Source organism: Pimephales promelas, chromosome 16 (assembly GCF_988280905.1).
Source record: "Pimephales promelas chromosome 16, fPimPro1.hap1.1, whole genome shotgun sequence".
Taxonomy (NCBI): domain Eukaryota; kingdom Metazoa; phylum Chordata; class Actinopteri; order Cypriniformes; family Leuciscidae; genus Pimephales; species Pimephales promelas.
The window spans coordinates 30,628,491-30,649,925 of NC_142784.1; the positions used below are offsets into that span (position 1 = coordinate 30,628,491).

At 37.0% G+C, this 21,435-nt stretch overlaps 3 protein-coding genes across 3 annotated transcripts in view; 2 read left to right on the forward strand and 1 right to left on the reverse strand.

Moving 5' to 3' along the window:
- Positions 1–235: 235 nt before the first annotated feature.
- Positions 236–7,753, forward strand: sgpp2 (sphingosine-1-phosphate phosphatase 2). Its single transcript, XM_039678711.2, has 5 exons — positions 236–548; positions 1,861–2,022; positions 2,125–2,304; positions 4,752–4,841; positions 6,537–7,753. The coding sequence occupies exons 1-5, from the start codon at positions 309–311 to the stop codon at positions 7,098–7,100; spliced, it is 1,236 nt and encodes a 411-aa protein (XP_039534645.2). The 5' UTR covers positions 236–308; the 3' UTR covers positions 7,101–7,753.
- Positions 7,754–10,133: 2,380 nt separating this feature from the next.
- farsb (phenylalanyl-tRNA synthetase subunit beta) lies at positions 10,134–19,841 on the reverse strand. Its single transcript, XM_039678687.2, has 17 exons — positions 19,683–19,841; positions 19,265–19,320; positions 18,756–18,910; positions 18,603–18,678; positions 18,353–18,468; positions 18,119–18,269; positions 17,115–17,223; positions 16,936–17,006; positions 16,713–16,774; positions 16,580–16,631; positions 14,826–14,887; positions 13,507–13,714; positions 13,346–13,426; positions 12,250–12,342; positions 12,022–12,139; positions 11,794–11,946; positions 10,134–10,451 (listed from the first exon to the last, which is right to left on the reverse strand). Exons 1-17 carry the CDS (start codon positions 19,738–19,740, stop codon positions 10,300–10,302), a joined length of 1,773 nt encoding a protein of 590 aa, XP_039534621.2. The 5' UTR covers positions 19,741–19,841; the 3' UTR covers positions 10,134–10,299.
- A 220-nt stretch (positions 19,842–20,061) lies between these two features.
- The window catches only part of scaf4b (SR-related CTD-associated factor 4b), a 41,581-nt gene continuing 40,207 nt past the window's right edge, over positions 20,062–21,435 (forward strand). The window contains exons 1-3 of the mRNA XM_039678680.2: positions 20,062–20,248; positions 20,931–21,014; positions 21,376–21,420. Of these exons, the coding sequence (XP_039534614.2) occupies positions 20,213–20,248; positions 20,931–21,014; positions 21,376–21,420 (165 nt within the window). The 5' untranslated portion in view covers positions 20,062–20,212. The remainder of the gene's footprint in view (positions 20,249–20,930; positions 21,015–21,375; positions 21,421–21,435) is intronic.

A 21,435-nucleotide genomic window follows, 5' to 3' on the forward strand; every position in this document is an offset into this window, starting at 1 on the left:
TCTTTTAGTTATTTATATATTTACTTTCCAATTAGCCTACAGAAGAGACATTATTTCTATCATTATTTCATCCAATATTTTTGTAACCTGTCATAGCCTAATAAAGCATGTTGTGTAACTCTACAACTATTCAGGAATGACTCACCTGCTGTGACGGGTATGATAACCCATTTTCCATGCACGCATGTTAGCCAATCAAAATAGGCATAGGCTTCTCTACGTCAGCACACTTCGAGGCGCTGTCACCTGCAGCTGTAAAACACACCTGTGAACGCGCTCTGGGCCGGTGCGGAAGCCAGAGCTCAAACATGTGGGGGGTCATCTCGTATCTGAACAGCCCCGAGCTGGTGGTCAGCTTCCAGCGGTGCTGCGGCCTGGTCCTGAGAGAGAGAGACGCGTTTATCACTCAAAACAAACGCGTGAACGCCAATGGATCCGCTCCGGTCACGAGCCAGCGGCGCGGAGTGGAACAGGTGTCGAACGGGACGTCGCGCGCGCACGACAGAAACTACAACTATAAATCCGCCAGTTCACAGTGTGAACACAAAGTGAGTAAACCAGATTTAAAAAACGCTCTCTTTTTTAGGTGAATTAAAACCTAGGTAGGTGAATTTCCTCTAACGCAAAGACAATGCGTTTCAAAACAAATACCAAACGACACGATTTTCCTGTTTCTCTGGTTGGTTTAGAATACACGTTTATTAAACAAATTGATGACTCATGTTCTTTGAAATAATTGTGTTTCTAATACAGTAAGCTATGAACTGAGAGGTAGATCACACAAATATTTGACATAGCCTACCTCACATTAATAACATATTAAATAATAATGTTTATGCCATTTCAGTTTTTCACGTGGATTCAAATTTTGTATTTTCATAATTTGGGAGAACTATGAAAAAGTTCAACTTTTGTTTGATATGTAATGGGTAAAAGTTTTTTTTTTCAGAGTTTTTTATGGTGCCTTAAATGTTGAAACAATATTGAAAAATAGTTTTATATTTGTAGACTTCATATGCAACAACCTCTAAGTCAGTCTGACATTTGTCTTTTAAATTATGATTTTCATCAGGATTTAATTTCACTTAATGCCGATGAAAAGCTTACCAGTCAGTTGCCTTATTTTCAAAAATGTCACTGATAGAGTCAGTAAAAACACAAAAAATGCTATATATATATATATATATATATATTAGACAGACTTTGAGTTTTTTGCATCTGTAGTCTTAATATTTTATTTTTTAAGTTTATTTTATTTATATTTTTTTTTATATGGCGAAATGCCAAAAAAAAAAAAAAAAAAAAACACGATTCCAGTGGAAAAATGGAAAATAGCATAAGTATATTATATAATAGTATAAGCAGAGTATAGCATAAGCTAATTGTGTCTCGGGTCCCCGAAAGGCTTTTCTAAAAATATATTATGAACAAAAACTACTACACTATAAAAAATATTTTCAAGATTTGTTATCACAACATATTTTCTTTTGTCAAATCAACTTTATAATAATTTATTTTGTTGAGATAACTTATTTTTTTGAGTTTCTGATGGTTAAATTAATCTCTTTCATTGTATTAACTCACTTTTTCCAGTTCAATGAACTTAAAATTTTAAGGCAACCAGGTTACTTACTTTTTAAAGTTAAACCATCAATATTTTTTACAGTGTAATCAATAAAGCTAATACAGCATGTCATTTCTACACATACAAAAACAATCCTAAATGGCCTGTTCCTATTTTACGGATGCTCCCAACCCTGGCATGAATAACTAATTAAAAAAAACAAAAACATTTATTACATTTTTGCTTGTGATTCTTGTTTGTTGATGTGATGACACAGTTTGAGTTCATCTGTACAGGACCGTCCCAGGCCTCAGTACGAAGTGAAGAACTGGCTGTTCTACTTCCTGTTTGTGACGTCAGCCACTCTGGGTCATGAAGTGTTTTACATCACCTTTCTGCCCAGCATCCACTGGAACCTCGACCCCTTCCTGTGCAGAAGACTCGTCAATGTGTGGGCTGTGAGTGGCTGAGATAAACACACACACACACATTCTCTCACACACTCGTTTTGAATTGTAAAGCTGTATAAAATGAAGCGCATCTCATCCCCCTCTCCTCAGGTGGTGATGTATATCGGGCAGGTGATGAAGGATATTTTAAAGCTGCCCCGTCCTCCGTCTCCCCCTGTGGTTAAACTGGAGACTCGTGTGGACGCAGAGTACGGCTTGCCCTCCACACACGCCATGGCAGCAACAGCCATCTCATTCACACTGCTCCTCAGCGCTCACGAGAGAGTAAAGGTCAGGCACACACACTCCATTAAGAACGTCTTGAATGTGGCTTGCTTTTGCATAGTTTAGTGAAGGGGCGTGGCCATCTGTCTCATCAGTCAGCCCAAGCCCCGCCCACACATCTGCTGAGTAGCTCCCAGTAAATGACTGTCAATCAGTGTCAGTTCTAGTCAGATGGTGCCATCCATCAGCTTTCAAACCCTTTGAGTCTTGACAGTGTTTTCTAATATTCGCTCAGGTATAAGTCTAAACCTCTTCACTTATCTGTTTTAAAACAGGCCATACAGTAGCACACGGAGCTATATAAGCATTGTAAAACTTTATTAGTGAACTGTAAAGTTGCATTCCCGCTCTTAACCCTCTGCAAAATGACATTTTAATATATATATTTTAATTAGACGACATGTATATTTTAGCTTGATACTGTTTTTTATTTAATAATTTAATATTTGAACATAGACCTGAAAATTAAATTTCCAACTTAAACTGTTGTAAATCTTAAATATGTTAGAGCGAATTAAGATTATTAAACTTTTTGAATCATTTAAAAAAAAAAAAAGGAAACAAAACGGTCAAAAATGACTGATTTAAAAATATATTTTTTCAATGAAATTAAATAAATTATGGTTTGTACTATTTTCTTTTTTTAGGGTATTTTATTGTTTATTGTTATATTTATGGAATAGTTATGATCCATGTATTACCTGTTAATCCCTTTTTGAGTAGAGACCTGAAAATTTAAACTGTCAGAAATTAATTAAAGAAGAAACTTGTCAGATTATTGAATGAAAAAAACGTTTAAAAAAGTGAAACAAAAATAAAGTTGAAGTTGTGTTTTGTAAGGGTTTTGCTCTTATACTGTGAGAAAATCAAAGCATAAATCATAAAACAATGAGCTTTGGGTGCAGAGCTTTTAATTTTGAACTCTCAAAGAGCACCAGATTGATTAATTTAACATTTAAAAAGCACAATTTTTTTTTTTTCAATGCAGCTTATAGCTTGTTTTAGGATTACTGGAGTATAGTTCAACTTAGTTACTCACTCCTATTTACTTATTACATGGCATTAGTGGTTTTATAAGGGTTGGTAATATTCATATTCAAGGGCGTGCAAAGTTCAGTTGTGTTTATGACCACACACACACACACACATGTAGTGTGGGCCAGTGTGGGCCAAAATGCCCGGGCCGATTTATTTTTATTTATTTATTATTTTTTTGTCCCAGTCCAGCCCTGGGCGCAGTACCAAACACTTCCACCAGGTCAAATTTGCTTCCCATTATTTTCCAATGCTGTCATTTTTGACCGTGAACAATACAAGTGATTATTTTTTTAAAATCATGTCCCTGTTGTGTGTGTGTTCACATAGCAAGTGCCAAAACTTGAAACCCAGGATCTTCCAGATCAATCTTCTCAAAATATGATATATAATCGTGATATATTTTACAATCAGAGGAGGGTTTTACAATACCATTCAAAAACTTGGGGTCTGTACAATATGTATTTTTTTTTTTTTAATGAATGATTTCTTTTGTTCAGAAAAAAAAGTTATTAAATTGATAAAGTGACAGTAAAACATTTCTATTTCTAATAAATGCTGGACTTTGTTTATTAAAAGAACAATGGTTTATACGCAGCACAACTGTTTTCAACATTGATAATAATCAGAGAAATGTTTCTTGAGCAGCAAATCATCATATTAGACTGATTTCTGAAGGATCATCTGACACTGAAAAAAAATCAGCTTTATCACAGGAATAAATCACATTTTACAATATATTCACATAGAAACAGTCTATTTCAGCCCTGGTCAGCAGAGACTTCTGTTAAAAAAAAAAAAAATATATATATATATATATATAAAAAATATATATATAAAATCTCGATTTCTAGCTTTTAGTTACTCCATAAAAGAATGGACTGATTTGAAAAAACGATTATTTTTACAAAAAGGAAACCAGAGTGCTGTATTTGTGTATAAATTAAGAATAAAAAAGGCCATTCCAGTCAATTATAGATGAGCTCTACTGTCCAGAATCCATTGAGCCCATTCAGGAAACGTTATTCATTAACTTCCTGTGAAAGACCCCCGGCTGACAGAGGAAGAAAGAGAGGAAAGGAGAGAGATGGATAGAGTAAGACAGAACAGAGGAGGCTGAGCAGCTTCATGAATATCTACAGACTCTTCACATGTCGTCAGTGATTAACAGAGTCCTGAATAAAGCCAGTGGGACGAGCACATGTCAGGAGAGAGAGGGATGTTATTAGAAGAGAGAGAAAGAGGGGAAGAAAAGAGAGGATGTTTTGAGTTTATTGATGCAATAAAATGACTATTTCTCTCATGGTTCACTCACACACAAAAGAGATTCACTTAATGGCCGCTTTTGACGAATGTGCTGGAATGTTGATTTTTGAGTGAAAGGTTTGTGTAATAATGTGTGTTTTCCCCCGTCTTAGTTCCCGTTTGAGCTGGGGTTGATCGCGGCCGTGCTTCTGTCTGCACTGGTGTGTCTCAGTCGTCTTTACACCGGCATGCACTCGGTCCTGGTGAGTCTGGAAGCTTTAAAATGGACGTGCACTTTTGAGTTTGATATGAAAAATTTAAACTCCTGTATAATTCATATAGTCTGGAGAGTCTCCATAGATTTGACCTCTAATTCCTTTAATACAGCACAGTTGTATTTGGTGGATGCGAAGGCAAACATTTGCTTACATGCTTGAAAGATGCCGTTTATCATTTAGGTTAGGCATTAAATGTTGCATTAATGTGTAGTTTTAGATGGAGATTAGCACATCACATTGCTGGTAAGCTGCCCATATAGAAATCACTCAGAAAACCCTAGCAACCACATAGCAACATGTTAACATCCGTTTAGAACACCCTTGACACCAGCTAGAAACATTAACAACCACTTAGAGCACCCTAGCAACCACATAGCAACATGTAAACTATTTAGAACACCCTTGAAGCCAGCTAGAAACATTAACAACCACTTAGAGTACCCTAGCAACCACATAGCAACACGTTAACATCCGTTTAGAACACCCTTGCTCGAAACATCTAAACAACCTTACATTAACCACCTTAACAACCTTGAGAAGAACCTTAACTTCCTAGCAACTGCATGGCAACACGTTAACAACCACTAAGAGCACCATAGCAACCACACAGCAACACGTTAACAACCACTAAGAGCACCCTAGCAACCACACAGCAACACATTAACAACCACTAAGAGTACCCTAGCAACCACACAGCAACATGTAAACCATTTAGAACCTTGCTCAAAACATCTTAACAACCTAACATTAATTACCTTAACAACCTAAGAAGAACCTTAACTTCCTAGCAACTGCATGGCAACACGTTAACAACCAGTAAGAGCACCCTAGCAACCACATAGCAATATGTTAACAACCACTAAGAGCACCATAGCAGCAACCACACACACACAGCAACATGTTAACACCCATTTAGAACACCCTTGAAACCAGCTAGAAACATTAACAACCACTTAGCAACATTTAAACCATTTAGAACACCCTTGCTCAAAACATCTTAACAACCTAACATTAACTACCTTAACAACCACTAAGAGCACCCTAGCAACCACACAGCAACACGTTAACAACCACTAAGAGCACCCTATATAGCAACCACACAGCAATATATTAACAACCACTAAGAGCACCATAGCAACCACACAGCAACACGTTAACAACCACTAAGAGCACCCTAGCAAGCACACAGTAACACAACCACTCAGAGCGCCCTAGCAACCACATAGAAACACATTAATAACCAACCAGAACACCCTAACAACTACATAACAACAAAATTACCTTTCAGAGCACAAAATGTTAACAACCACTCAGAGCACCCTAGCATCCACATAGCAAAACATTTAATAACAACCACTCAGAACACCCTAGCAACCCCATAGCAACATGTAGCCTATCTAGAAAACCCTTACAACCAGCTAGAGACATTTAAAAAAACACTTAGAACACCTTAGCAACCACATAGCAACATAACCACTCAGAACACCCTAGAAACTACATAGCAACATAACCACTCTCCCAACCAGCTTGAAAATGAGTAAATTTTTCATAATAATGCCATAAAAACTGCATTATTGTGTCAGTATGACTGTACACGGTTGAGCTGCATGAATCTAGAATTACAGAGTCTGATACTAATGACAGGAAGCTAAAGTGAATCTCTCTCTCTCTTCCTCTCAGGATGTGATTTGTGGCGTTGTAATTTCAGCCGTCATCATGGCCGTGTCGTACCCGTTCTGGGGAACCGTCGACATCCTGCAGCTCCACAGCCCCGCCTCCCCCATCGTGGCGCTGGCACTGCCCCTCTTCCTATCCTACAAGTACCCAGAGCTAGACCATTACACCACCACACGCGGGGACACCACCATTATCTTAGCATGCAGTGCGGGATGTTCGGTCGGATACTGGGTGAATGAGCGTTTGGGCTTGACCTTTGACCTAGCCGGGCCTTTTCCAGTGACTCTGCCACCCCTGACGCTTGCAGCCGTGGGCCTCGGTGTGGCACGGTTCCTGGTGGGGTTAGCGATGCTGGTCCTGACCCGGCAGACGGTGCGCTGGGTGAGCCTGCGAGTGCTCTGCCGGATTTACGGAGCGTCTGTGAGCGACGTCGACGCGCGCAGGAGGAGAGAGATCGAAGTGCCGTATAAGTTCAGCACGTATGTCGCGATCGGACTGGTCAACAGTATTATGGTGAACAGAGTGTTTGTGATGATGGGACTTTGGGATTTGGGAAATTCTGTGTAATTACTCGGCGTTTACAGGCAAGTTTGAACCAAATCATAAATTCTCTGTCGAGCTGAGAATCTCAAGTCGTTTAGATTCTGACAAAATGTTAATTGCTGCAGTCTATTTAAAATTTTAATGAGTGAGTGATTCAATTGCTGTGTCCGAAATCACCCACTACTCACTATATAGTGGGCTATATAGTGAGCTCGCCATTTTGTAGTGCTGTCCGAATGTATAGTGAGGATTACTATGCCCTATATAGTCCACTCAACTCCAAAGTAGTGGTCACTAACCCAAGCCCTACATACTATCATGGCGCTGATCGTAAAAATTTGTTATCATGTGTGGAGGAACGCATTATAATAGAAACGGGCAGAAATTTTAGTTTTTAATTTTTGGAGAAATAAGCTCAACGTAAACGTATTTATTTAAAAAAATCTATTTAGCCCGGAGCCGGTTCAGCACCAACTGACAGATGATGTAATCAACGGCGATCGAGTAGTGTCCAAAAGTGGTGTTTCTATTATGCTGGTGAGCTCACTATATAGTGCTCAACTCCCTACCCCCAACATAGTAGTGGTTTGAGTGGAGATTTCGGGCAAGATTTTCTTGTCTTACTATATATATGAAGAGTTCAGATGCAAAAGCCTCTAAGTGCCATTTGAAATTTTCTTCTAAAATGATCATTTTTATCAAGCTTGTATATTTAAGTTTAGTAGTTTTACTTAAATGGCAATGAAGATTACCTATTAATTGTCATTTAAGTGAAATTACTGAACTTAAATATACAAGCTTGATAAAAATGGTCATTTTAGAAGAAAATTTCAAATGGCACTTAGAGGCTTTTGCATCTGAACTCTTCATATATATATATATATATATATATATATAATTTTTTTTTTCATGTAGTTATGCATTTGATATTTATTACAAAAAACTGAAGAACATAATTTGTGCCATGAGTTGCTGGTTTTGACATTCAGGATGTGTGTTTATGAGCTTTCACAGATGTGGTGAAGGAAATGAATAAACACAGTAAAGATGGCTTCAAGAAAGTGTCCTCCCTCTGCCTCCATTTCTATCTGTGTTGATGTGCTGAGGAGTGTTTTCTGTGTGGACGATTTATTAATTCATGACAAACACAGCTCTCATGTGGCCACAAACCCTTACAAATGCAGTTTACACACACACACACAAACACACACACACTAAAGCTCACCATAATAGCCTCTAATCACTTTCATTCTTACGGTTGTTCAGACACTGAATGTCCAACTGAACCGTGTCCAACGTTCTGCCGGAAGTGATCGCTTGCGTGTGTACATCACTCATTGTTTACACCGAGATTTCGGAAGTTTTACCTTTCACTAAACGCATTTAGATATTTCGAAATCGTCTTCTATTGCGATTTCCTGTATATCTAAATATGTTTAGATCTTCACAGTGAAAGTTAAAACTTCCGAAATCTCTGTGTAAACAATGAGTGACGTACACGCACAAGCGATCACTTCCGGCGGAACGTTGGGCATTGGACAACTGATTCAGATCACTTGGATGTGGCTGTGGTTACACGCAACCCGATCTCACGGGAATTCGTACGAATTTTACGAGGTGGCTAATTCGTAACAATTCGCACAACCTCACTCGTACGAATTAGTACGATTTTGCTAAATCGTACATATTTTACGAATTGTCCAATAGACCCCTTTTGCGCCGACGTCACAGTTACGTCACGGCGCTAGCTGGAGGCAAAACAAAGTGAAAACTGGAGGCGGCCAATACAAACCAGCACAGATTCGGCTACATAATAAGGAGCTTTAATAATTGTTATTATTATTAAATGTCATCTTGTTGTGTTGTTTGGTGCAAGAATTGATGAAAAATGAATATGCTGTATCTGGAACTTTTATTTCTAGAAAATATTCACATCATTAAAATCGCACTGTAATGTCACTCTTTACATTGTCGTGGTCTCGGCGCTGGCTCGGCAGAACTGCGGATCGTCCACACAAGTCTTGTTCAGGACCATATAGGCATCTAAAGATTTATATGCCCTCAGTTTCTCTTTATGATCGGTTTCTCTATAAGGTAGGTGTAGAAGTCAGGCCACTCACCCGAGATAACGTACGTTAATCCTGTCAGATCATCCATGCATTGAGTGAGCGTGTAGGCGGCTACAGGTCGGCCAATCTGGTTCCGTCCGTTAAAAATAACTTTTGGAAATAACAATCGCGGTCCTGGACACTAAGTAACCTTACACATTAAGATAATATCGGATTTTGTCCAGTCATTGTTAAAAAAACAAGCTAACAATCCTTGCTAACTAGCGTTAGTGAAGCGGCCAGATGGATCTTTCTGCCTCCACCTAAGCTCCGCCCACGAAAAAACGTCACCATGTTTACCAACTGTAAAAGGGTCTATTCGTATGAATTCGTACGAATGACCTAGCCCTGACCCCGCCCCTAAACATAACTGTCACATGGGTTTAGACAAATCGTAGGAATTCGTACGAGTGAGGTCGTATGAATTAGCCACTTTTGAATCACTCGTACGAATTGGTCATGAGATAGCGTAGGTTACACGAGGTAAAAACGATATAAATACTGTTCGTTTTCTCACACAAATCCCTCGTTTCGTGTCTTAGGCCATCAATGTGTAATTACATTTATGAGTCATTAAATCATGTTTAATTTTGCCTTCTCTGTGCATGCTCTTTGAGGTGGACCCCTTAAACCTGCATTATATGACTGACAGACAACAACGGTTTGACTGAAAAATGTCAAAATTGAAAATACTGTGTGGAAACAAAGACACCTACATCTTGGATGCCCTTGAGGTAAGCTAAAACATACCAAAAATTCATTTCAAAGTGAACTATCCCTTTAAATAAGCTTTGAAGAAGTACAGCTATACAACAGTTATAATAGGACACTGCTTGATATACACCAAATACCAACAAAAGTAAAACAGTTTTGGTTTATTCATCCACATTTATTGGTTGCTATGTTGTAAAATGTTCCATAGTAAGTAACATACTAGCAGTGGACAAGCTGAGGTTTATTAAAACAGTGATTTATTTTGACACATACAGTAACATGCCGCTAACTCATTCTCCTAAAGATAAGCAGCCAGTAATGTGTGGATGTCGCTTCTAAAGGAGGAGCAAAGACACTGACCGAACCGGAGGGGTGTGGCTAAGATGATTAGCATTATGACATCACAGGAAGGGCTCAATGTCAATATCGATGGCAGAGCAAGGCATGGTCAGCTCAAAACGATTGATGACATCAGGGTGAAGGACCCCGAGGTGTCCGATGCTTTTGCCACGTGAAAAGATCTCAGCGCAGCGGCCAGGGAAGAAGGTGGAGTCTGTAAGAAAAATGATAAATCAATAGGGCTGTAACAATATCGTATCACAATATAAAAATGCAACAACTATTGTGGATAGTTCAATTACAGTGTGAGAAAAAATAAGTTTACAGAGTTTTCGCGTCAGTACTACATTAAACTACTATATAACGTCGAATATAATGTATAATAATGCAATGGGTGACGTTTTGATGGTCCTGATCATGTCTGATGCTACCAGTAAAAAGTGGCCTACATTATTTTAAATATATACATTATTCATATATCATTTAAATATATAGTCAGTGACAGTGAGTATGTGTTTCGAATCGGGACATGCGGGTATCCTTACACCCTATAAATTAAATAGTACTCTTCGTCTATGGAACTAGGTGCACAAGGTTATTTTTGTATTATTATTTGTCAGCTTCATTTATATTCATTACTAGCTTTTGTTCAACGTAGCCCTCAAACCGTATTCACTTCATAGCCCTTAATCCTGTAATTGTGGATAAATGTGGGCACTCAGGTGTGAAACTAATTTTTATTTATTATAAATGTTATATCACTGTCTTTGATAAAGTTTTGTCTATCCATTTATGGTATTTTTTTTTATTTTGGGGGTATTTTTGAATTTATTTACTTCAAAAAGTACCATATTTTCTATGTAAATTATTTCTATGTAAATTAATTACTATGTAGTTTTATTTTTTAATTATTTTTAACTTCATTCAAATATCATTCCAATAAGTTCTTAGAGCTAAAACTTAAAGATGGAGTGACTTTGCGGTCACATTTTGGCTTATTTTAGACAGTTTTTCCCCATTCATTTCTATGGGTGCCCATTTTTGACCCAAATACAAGATTAAGGAGGTTTTTTTTTTTTCACCCACTTAACATTGTAGAATTGAGTCAAAAAAATGTGTTTGTTCAGGAGGCAAATTTAGGAAAAGTAGCCAAGTCTTGTACCGCTCAGATCAAGGGAAGTATTTTTTAAAAATAAATCAAAACTATTTTGCCCACATTTGTCCAGAATACGGGTTTAGGGTTAATATGAATTTTTTGCTTTATTTTAAACAACGAACAAATTGAAACAGTCTCATTAAGCCTTGTTACATCCATCAGGTCAAAATAAAATGAGGAAATGAGCATCTGAGTGTCCAGTAAAAACAAAATAAGGAACTATAACACATCCCATTTATATTTTGCTGACCTACCGCTCGCACATAAACACTGTTAAATATTAACCACTAAAATAAATCTTTGATTACGACTCAGAGCTCATAAAGCAGGTGCACAGACTGATCTCACTCAGAGGATCAGAGGAAGGACATAATGTCGGCTTTGCACATTTATGACTCACCCTCTGCCGCCTGGATGTGGTATCCTTGGTTACGGCCTGGTTTGACATCCAGCAGCTGCATGACCCGGTCCAGGAGTCCGTGGATGACTTCAAACCCCGGGCTCTTGTTGTAGTAAACGGCACAGAGACGCCTGTTGTTACGGGCTCCTACGTCTGCGAGACAGATCAAGTTCAGAGACCATTTGTTAGCATGCATTACTTGATTCGAGGACGTGACGTCAAACACACCTTTTGTATCATCCTTCAGGACGACGTCTGAAATCTCGAACAGTTTCAGAGGAAGGGGCATCTTCCTGTTGGCAGCGACCGTTTTCAGGAGGCCAGGAAGAAGAGAGGTGCGCGCCACCTAGAGGACAGTGGGGTTTAGTAAGTCAAATCTCAGTCTTAGTTAACTGATTTAAACTAGTGAAAGCACCCTCTAGTGGACAATAATCTTTTGTGGATGGTGTGTGTTACCTGAAACTCTGCGGTCTTTGGGTTAGAGATGTGGACTGCTTTGATTTCTGCTATGTTTTTCCCAAGTTTATCTGCGATATCTTCTTGTGAACACTGCAGAGAGAGGGGAAAATGAGTGTGTATACAGTATATATCACATATATAAATATATTTTCTGATTCATTTCATGCCAATTTTTAAACGATTGCCCATAAAAGTTGGCTGTATATTTGTTTTTGCATCCAGCCACGAGGACAATGTAACAAATGTGTTTATTTTTTATTTTTTTTGGACTTTGCTCTATACAGTATATAGACAAAGATGTCAATAGAACAGATTGTAAATACAGTAGTGGCCAAAAGTGATGTCCTGGAGTGGATGTTTGTTTTTAATGACCCTACATGTTAATTAAACCATCAAAATATGAGGAAAGTACTATTAAAATATTTAAAATTTGAGAGGAACAAAATTATTTAGCAAAAAAGCGGAAGCCTACAGGTTTAAACAAACAAACAAACAAACAAATATATAAAAAATATGAAAAAGTAATTTTCCTTTAGGCCGGACATAATTTTTGACCACTACTGTACGTACATAAACTAATATCTCTAGAGGAGCATTTTGGTGAATATATTTCATATCATATTTTTATGATATGAATGTCTATTTATGTTTGAATAAATCTGTCGTAAAAACAAGTATTTTTGAAAGCTACCATTTAAGTTTATATTATTTCAACAACAAATTGGAGACAATTTTACCTTAAAAAGTTGATGTAAAAACTGCCTAATGTGCAATTCAATAAGTGTTGATTATTATATCTAAAAAACAAATAGCAATTTGTTTTTTTTAACCTTTAATATTATAGTAATTATATAGTTTATAGCATTAGTTAAGAGTTTGGATTTCTTCCTGTACCTAAAATAGATCCATAAATCACAGATACTGAATCAGAATTGAGGTTGTCTACCCAGTTCTTAAAAATTAAGATACTTTACATATGCAAATCTTGTAAAACAACCCATTTAATTCTAATTCTCAGGTAGAAAGTGGAATATGAGGTGAAACCTATGCAGAATATAAGCTTGATATATAAGAGAGAGGATTGATTTCTAACCAGAGCGAATGTCAGAGCTTCAGTGAAGCCGGCGGCTGCAAGGTCTTGCCTCAGTAACTCTGTCAGTTTATTTAGAGGGAGCTGCAAATACAAAAACACACGTGTAAGCGCCAAAACAAACACTGAACATTTAAAATGATCTCAGATTTAATTGGTCAAACCTGATTGGCTACTGTGTACGTGCGTGGCGTGCTCCTGACGATGTTGTTGAAGCCGTACGCTATGGCGGCGTCCTCCATGATGTCACATGCGTGGATAACATCGGAGCGTGTGGGCGGGATCTCAACCTGGATGTGATCGCCCTCGCCGCTGACCTCTGACCTCAAACACATCCGGGTCAGCAGCTGAGCGATGCTTTCTGCTGATTCACTGAACAAAGAGCACAGAGAGTGTGATCAGTGTTTAATCTACTAACCGGAATGGGGAAAGAAAGAAGTTAAAGCTCTAATGCAGGGATGACAACTGTCCTGTAAAGTTTCGCTATGTGGAACTACAAAAACTTGAACAAATCTTCAAGACAGATCACGAAGACCCTTGACACACAACAAACCCCTAGGAATACCATAAAGCACTGCAGTAATGAGTGTATGACTAGAGAATACCCATGATACCCTTTCTTCAGTCGAAAAGAAATTAAGGTTTTTGATGAAAACATTCCAGGATTTTCTCCATATAATGGACTTCAATGGGAACCAAACGGTTCAAGGTCCAAAAGACAGTTTCAGTGCAGCTTCAAAGGGCTTTAAACGACGCCAGATGATGAATAAGGGTCTTATCTAGCGAAACGATCGCTCATTTAAAAAATAAATTAAAAAGTTTAAGTTTTATAAGCGCAAATGTTCGCCTTGCTCTGTTCTTTGATGCGTATTTGTGACTCTCCTGTTCATCAAAATGAACAAATCTTTTTTTGAGTCACGACTCGAAGGGTCCTAGATAAGACCCTTATTCATCGTCTGGTGTCGTTTAAAGCTGCACTGAAGCTCTCTTTTGGACCTTAAACCGTTTGGTTCCCATTGAAGTCCATTATATGGAGAAAATCCTGGAATGTTTCCATCAAAAACCTTAATTTTTTTCGACTGAAAAAAGAAAGACATGGACATCTTGGATGACATGGGGGTGAGTAAATTATCAGCAAGTTTTTTTAAAAGTGAACTACTCCTTTAAGACAATTTCAATATGTAAACAAATACCAGTTGCTGAACCAACGAATCAAGGGCCCTTACTCACTAGTCCCTATATCTCACTAATATAGTCCACTTGAGGGAGTGAATGAATATGGGTGAGCGAATTCATTTCAGACACTGACGGCTGTTGCTTGTGCTCGTTATTTAAAAATCAATTATGTGCGATATTAAGCTGGACTAGCGGTTAGTGCCTAATTTAAGGGTCTATGGTGTGATTTCGGACACAGCTTGACTCTGCAGGACAGTTAGAGTTTGACATGTGCTCTAATGAGATCAAATGTTTAAAATATGCTCACTTGATCCCAACTTTTTTGTTGACGAAGTCCCCAGACAGTGTCTCCGTCCTGTACGCCAGCTCCTAATGTCAGCAAATAAAAGAATGGCTTTCAAAAAAGACACAATTTTTTATTTATATACAGTACAATAATAATTATTTTAATAGTTATTTTTAATCTGGATTTAATATTTAGTCCTGTATACAAGTTAAGATCTATCAACAGCATGATTTTGACGGTTCTTTAACAAATAAACCCAAAACATGTTTACAGGAAAAATGTAGGGTTTGCATGTAATGGTTTTTAATTTATATAAACTACCATTTAAATGTTTGGGGTCAGCAAGGCTTTGTTTTTTTTTTAAGATAATAATTTTATTCAGCAAGGATGCATTCAAGACATTTATAATATTACAAAAGATGTACATTTCAAATAAATGCTGTTCTATTGAACTTTTATTTCCGCTAATTTAAAAAAAGAAGATTTCTACATAAATATGAAGCATAAATATAACTATTTTTAACATTAATAATAATCAGAAATGTTTCTTTAGCATCAAATCAGCATATTAGAGTGTTTTCTGAAGAATCATGTAAAACTGAAAACTGGAGTGATGATGCTGAAAATACAGCTTTGATCACAGGAATAAATTACACTTCAAAATATATTCAAATAGAAAACAGAAATTTTGAATTGTAATAAAATTTTACAATTTTACTGTATTTTTGGTCAAATAAATGCAGCCCAGGTGAACATAAGAGCCATCTTTCAAAAACTAAAACAATCTTTGAGACCAAACTTGTGAACAGTAGTGTATATTTACAGGTAGCATTTTTCTATATTCGTTATATTTTTATTAGGGCTGTCAAACGATTAATCGTGATTAATCGCATCCAAAATAAAAGTTTGTGTTTAAATAATATATGTGGGTGCACTGTGTATAATTATTTTGTATATATAAATACACACACATGCATGTATATTTAAGAAAAAAATATTATTTATATATAAAATATTTATATGTATTTATTAGAGCCAGACCGATATATCGGCAGACCGATATTATCGGCCGATATTAGGCATTTTCCAAACTATCGGTATCGGCAGTTATAATGGCCGATAAATGAATATTTCAAAAATAAAATAAAAACGGACTAAACTCGCTTGAACCATGTCATCAGTGTTGGAGTTGTATAGTTTGTCCACCAGAGGGCACTCTACACCGTCCCTGTTGGCAACACTCGTTGAGTTGGTCACGATACATACATTGCTTGAATAAAAATTAAAAGAACATCCCCATCAGTTCTCTTAACTCAAATAAGCATGACAAAATTTATGACTTTCATGTCCAGTTTCAAATAAATAAATAAAATATCGGCCGATATATCGGAATATCGGATTTTAAAACCCAAAAATATTTGTATCGGTATCGCCCTTCAAAATCCTTTATCGGTCGGGTTCTAGTATTTATAAATTATATTTAAATCTATATACATGAAAATATTTTTTTAAATATATAAGCATGCGTGTATTTATATATATATATATATAATTATACACAGTGCACCCACATATATTTAATAATAATAATAATTCATTACATTTATATAGAGCTTTTCTCGGCACTCAAAGCGCTTTACATAGAGAGGGGAATCTCCTCAACCACCTACATATATTATGTAAACACAAACTTTTATTTTGGATGCGATAAATTGCGATTAATCGTTTGACAGCCCTAAATATTATTATTAATAAGTTAAAAACTGAGTACATACCGGATACACACACAATCTGCCATCAGGATAAACAACCTCAGCTGCCTCAACCCTGAATAAAGAGACGAGCACATCTCAGTACTGAACACTGCACACACTGAATAACATATTAAACAACAGCAGCGGTCCTCACGTGAACGGCTCCTCGCAGTATTCACTAAACATGGTCACTATCATGTCCAGCGTGATCTTTGCCTGCAAACACACACAAAACCGTTTTCATGTTTAAAAGCACCTTGTAGTTCCAGTCTCTCAAACTATGAAGATTACAATATATATTATTACAACATATACCTATTGAGCCTCTGACTGCATCAGAATCTACACTCATATTTGATGTCAGGGAAGCGGTTTACCTTTGTGAGGTCTGTGGCCGTGCACTCAATGAAAACGTTCTTTGTGTTTAATGAGATTTTGCTGTGGTTCCCTGAGGGGAGAGAGAGAGAGAGAGTTAAAGTTCTGTTAAAGATGAACAGACATTTGTGTGCATTTCTGTCCGTGTTCCCGTGAAAGCATATGCGTGTTTCGAACTCACCGTTGATGATGGGCGGCATCGACAGGACGACTCCATTGCTGTCATAAATGATGGGGTAGAGAGGTTCGTTCTCGATGATATGCAGGTAGTGCCTCAGATGACTGTCAGTCTAAAACACATTAAACGTATTCATAAAGGATTTCAGCAGCGGCGTGTAACGCAGTCACTCCTACTAGCCACTTTAAAGGGATATTCCACTGTTTTTTTTTTCATAGGGATGGGCAACAATTAATCGCGATTAATCGCATCCAAAATAAAAGTTTGTGTTTACGTAATATATGTCTGTGTGGTGTGTATAATTATTTTGTATATATAAATACACACACACATGCATGTATATATTTAAGTAATATTTGCATGTATATACTTTATATATATTTCTACATAATTAATATTATGTATAAATATAAATATTTGATATATTAAGAACACATTTTTCTTAAATATATACATGCATGTGTTAGTATTTATATATACAAAATAATTATACACACCACACACACATATATCATGTAAACACAAACTTTTATTTTGGATGCGATTAATCGCGATTAATTGTTGCCCATATATATATATATATTTTTACACATGAAATTAAATACATATTTTATTAAGATTAATTAGAAAAAAAGTAGATTGGATCATGAGCTGCCAAAAGATTCCCATCCCTACTGTACAACGATTTATTGCTCGTCTTTGTCGACTAATACAGAAGGTATAGAACTTAAAAAGTAATCGCATATTAAATCACAATTTTGGTTTAAAAAAACATTATTTTACATAATAGTTCAGCCCTAATCACCGCACACACATTTAAAAAAAAATATTTATTTATCAGCCATTATAAATGCCGATACCGATAGTGAGAAAAATGCCTAAAATATATAATGCCAAGTCCTGGTTGCACGTAATTATAGCAAATAATAACAATAAAGTTATGCATTATTATCAACTGTCCTTTCATCCATCCCCTGGTTTGTCCTTAACAGCCAATCAGATCTCACCTTATAGAGACTCATGATCTCAGTGGCGTTGTACTCTTTGCTCTGATTGAGTGGTTTGAAGCGGATATCTGCGGGCGCTTTGGCTGTGTAAGTGAATGGACCGGAGATGGTGTCCAAATCATGAGTTCCTATGGCAACCAGCGTCCTTTTCCTGATGGGACAAGAGCAGAGTGAAAAAACATCAGGATTTGCAGTGAAACGTCTCGTAATAAAGCGTAGAGCGTGTGGACTGGCCTGCAGACGTTCTGGTGCAGTTTCTCCTGCAGCTCTATGAAGCTGTCGTATCGCTCCTGAGTGAAAGTGATGTTGCGCAGAACAGCGGCTACAGCGTGAGGCCTCACAGACGCCGTCTACGTGAACACCAAAGAATCGTCCCATTTCAGCACCGCAATCAAATTCATTTAAAGTATTCACCACGACTGATGGGTTTCTCACTGTGCTTGAGCTCTTACGAAAAAATGTGAAATATGACACTGATCCGAACCTCCTCTGTTATGACCAGCCGCTGAGGCTCTCCTCCATTCGCCGGACTCACACACTTATACCGGGGAGCTTCCATCCTAGAAACACAAACACACTCATATCAAACACATAAAGGCATCTGACAAACAGCAGAACCACAAGCACGGGGTCTCACCTCTCCTTGAAGACCTGCAGACCTCTGACGAGACCCTCCAGACACAGCAGATCATAGCGGTTGGCTGGAACGTCGATCTTATACAGCACAACATCAGACGCCCCCTCGGCCTTCTCATCTCCCTGCTCACGGCTTAAGATTTCCTTCTCTGACGTCTAGACATTCGAGAGACATACAAGGATCAGAAGCACTAACATCCATTTCAACATAATGACTATATGTATAATAAAAATAATTATTATTTACTATTAAAAAAACAGTGGTCAGATTTCTGTAATGATATTATACATACAGGTTTATATATTTAAACATAATTATATTTAAGACAAATAAATACATTGGTATAATATATCTTGTAGTTGATTTAAAAATATTTTTAAATAAAAAATATGTGCCTGATTTCTGTAATGATATTATAAATATATATTTATTTTGGTACATTGCGTATGGGCCTGTTATTTCTTCTTATCGGATCTGCTTGTAAACAGATGTAATTCCATATGACTTACGATTTCGTCCAGCTCGAGGCCAAACTCGAAACACAGTTCATCAAATTCTTCATCCGCTAACACACGAATAGAAAATAAAAGAAATCACTTTAAAGCAGAAATTGAGAGTCGCATTGTGATGGCGTCATCAATGGGCTTCCAGTTTGACATCTGAGCTTTTCAAATGAATGAAGAATAAAATTAACACCACACGAAATAATGCATCGCTGCATTCAAGCAGCACCAGACTGGAAATCTATATATATATTAATTATATAAGACAAAATCTTATGTAAAATGGTTAAAATCTCAGCGTATTAGAGTCTGATGCAATCGCTGCGACACATTGGAGAAATCAATCGATTTAACAACATTAATAATAACGCTAATGAATGCGCTCACTTTATAACGTTACACCTGATAAAAGTTCAACACGTACTGTATGTTTGTCCCAGAGCTTCAAAGAGCAGATCTCTCTTCACGCTGACTGTCGGCATGGTGGCAGCTGATGATCACCGGAGTCTGACTCTGTTCGGATCCGGAGGATCGAGTGTCACACCACACTCTTTCAAAATAAAAGCCCCCATAGAACAACATAGAAAAAAATACAAGTCCCAACTAGGAACTTGAAAATTCACTTGACATGACAGCTTTCAAAAGCTTACTTTTTAGATAGATCTAAAACACTGTAAAACGATATCCTTAAAAAAAGTATAGAAAAAATAGTGTCTATGCTGTATATTTTTTGTCAGTGACTGTGTTCAGTCTGTGTAGTGCAGTTGTTCTCCCGTCCGGTGGGTGGCACTCTCTACCCGCTCGCCCAACGCGTCTCCACGCTACCGATAGCGGAAGGTTGTGTTGAGTTTCTAAGCTTCGATCTCACGCGGCCTCGTCGCGATTATTGATTTTACACATGTTTATTCGGATCCAGGAGGATATATTCAACGATATATTGAGTTAATATCGCCCATGGACATGGATGCGGTGAATGCCTTTAACGGGGAGGTGAGAATTCGCGTTTTATTTGCTGTTTACCTGGGCCTTTACCGTTAGCCGAGGCCGCGCGCCAAGCTCCTCCAAAACAATCCTTGTTTACGTTTATTGTTCATCACTGGATGGATATTATACTATTTTTGCAGTTTAAACGTCTAAATAGTCAGATAAAAACCTAGGTATATAGTCAAGCAGATGTGATATGAGTATGATCGACCTTCGACCTGTTCGTGCTGTGAAATTGCGCTCAGTTAAGATTTGATTTAACGTTAGTGCTCACATCACACTTATATGTTGATACAGTTATTAAATAAGGGTTATAAATCATATTTTATGTCAATGTAATATAGTTTTGCCTGGCTGTTGTAATATTATCGTATATAGAGAGATTTTCCGTGGCGCCCCTAGTGGTTCAGAGACACGATAAAGTCTCAGATGATTTATTAGAGTGTTTTGAGGTCAAAACAGAGATCTGCCCGTTTTAATAGTTTGTTATGATGTTGAGTGCATCTTCATATTAATTTTGTTTATTTTTATGTAAACATAAGCTTTTCTATTTGAGTTTGACATAACTGAGCCGATAGTTTTGACTCAGTCAGATACCTGAGTCGAAAGTTTTGAATGTCATTTTGTTCTCAGTTTTGATCTTCAGTTTCTGATGAGAGTAAATGTGTCATTTTTTCCTCCTCTGTAGATGTCGTCCATGATGGACATGACTCCCCCGATCTCTCGAGCCAAAATGATGTCTATAACCAAAGCAGGAATCAAAGCTATCAAAGTAAGTCGGGACACAAATATGGATGTTGTGAGTTTCACATAATGATCCTAATAAATGAGCAGGGATCAATTGACTTGTCTTTATGCTTTTGTGTTACTAATCTTTTGAGTTTGTTATGATTCTTATAATTTTATGTAAGAATATAATATTTTATAAAAATATTTATTTTACCTTCACATCATATGCTTATGTTGATGTAAACATTTTATACAGTTTTGTAAACATTAATTTTTTTTTCATGTGTGGCCTGTTCATTGATTTTTAAAAAAATCTCATTTTATTGTTATTGGTGTTTCGATACTTTTTTGTTTAATTTTTTTTTTTTGGTGTCTGAGTTTAAATAATGTTTTTGCTTTGTTAGCTTTACAAGCACGTTGTTCAAATCGTGGAGAAGTTCATCAAGAGGGTATGTAGTAAACTA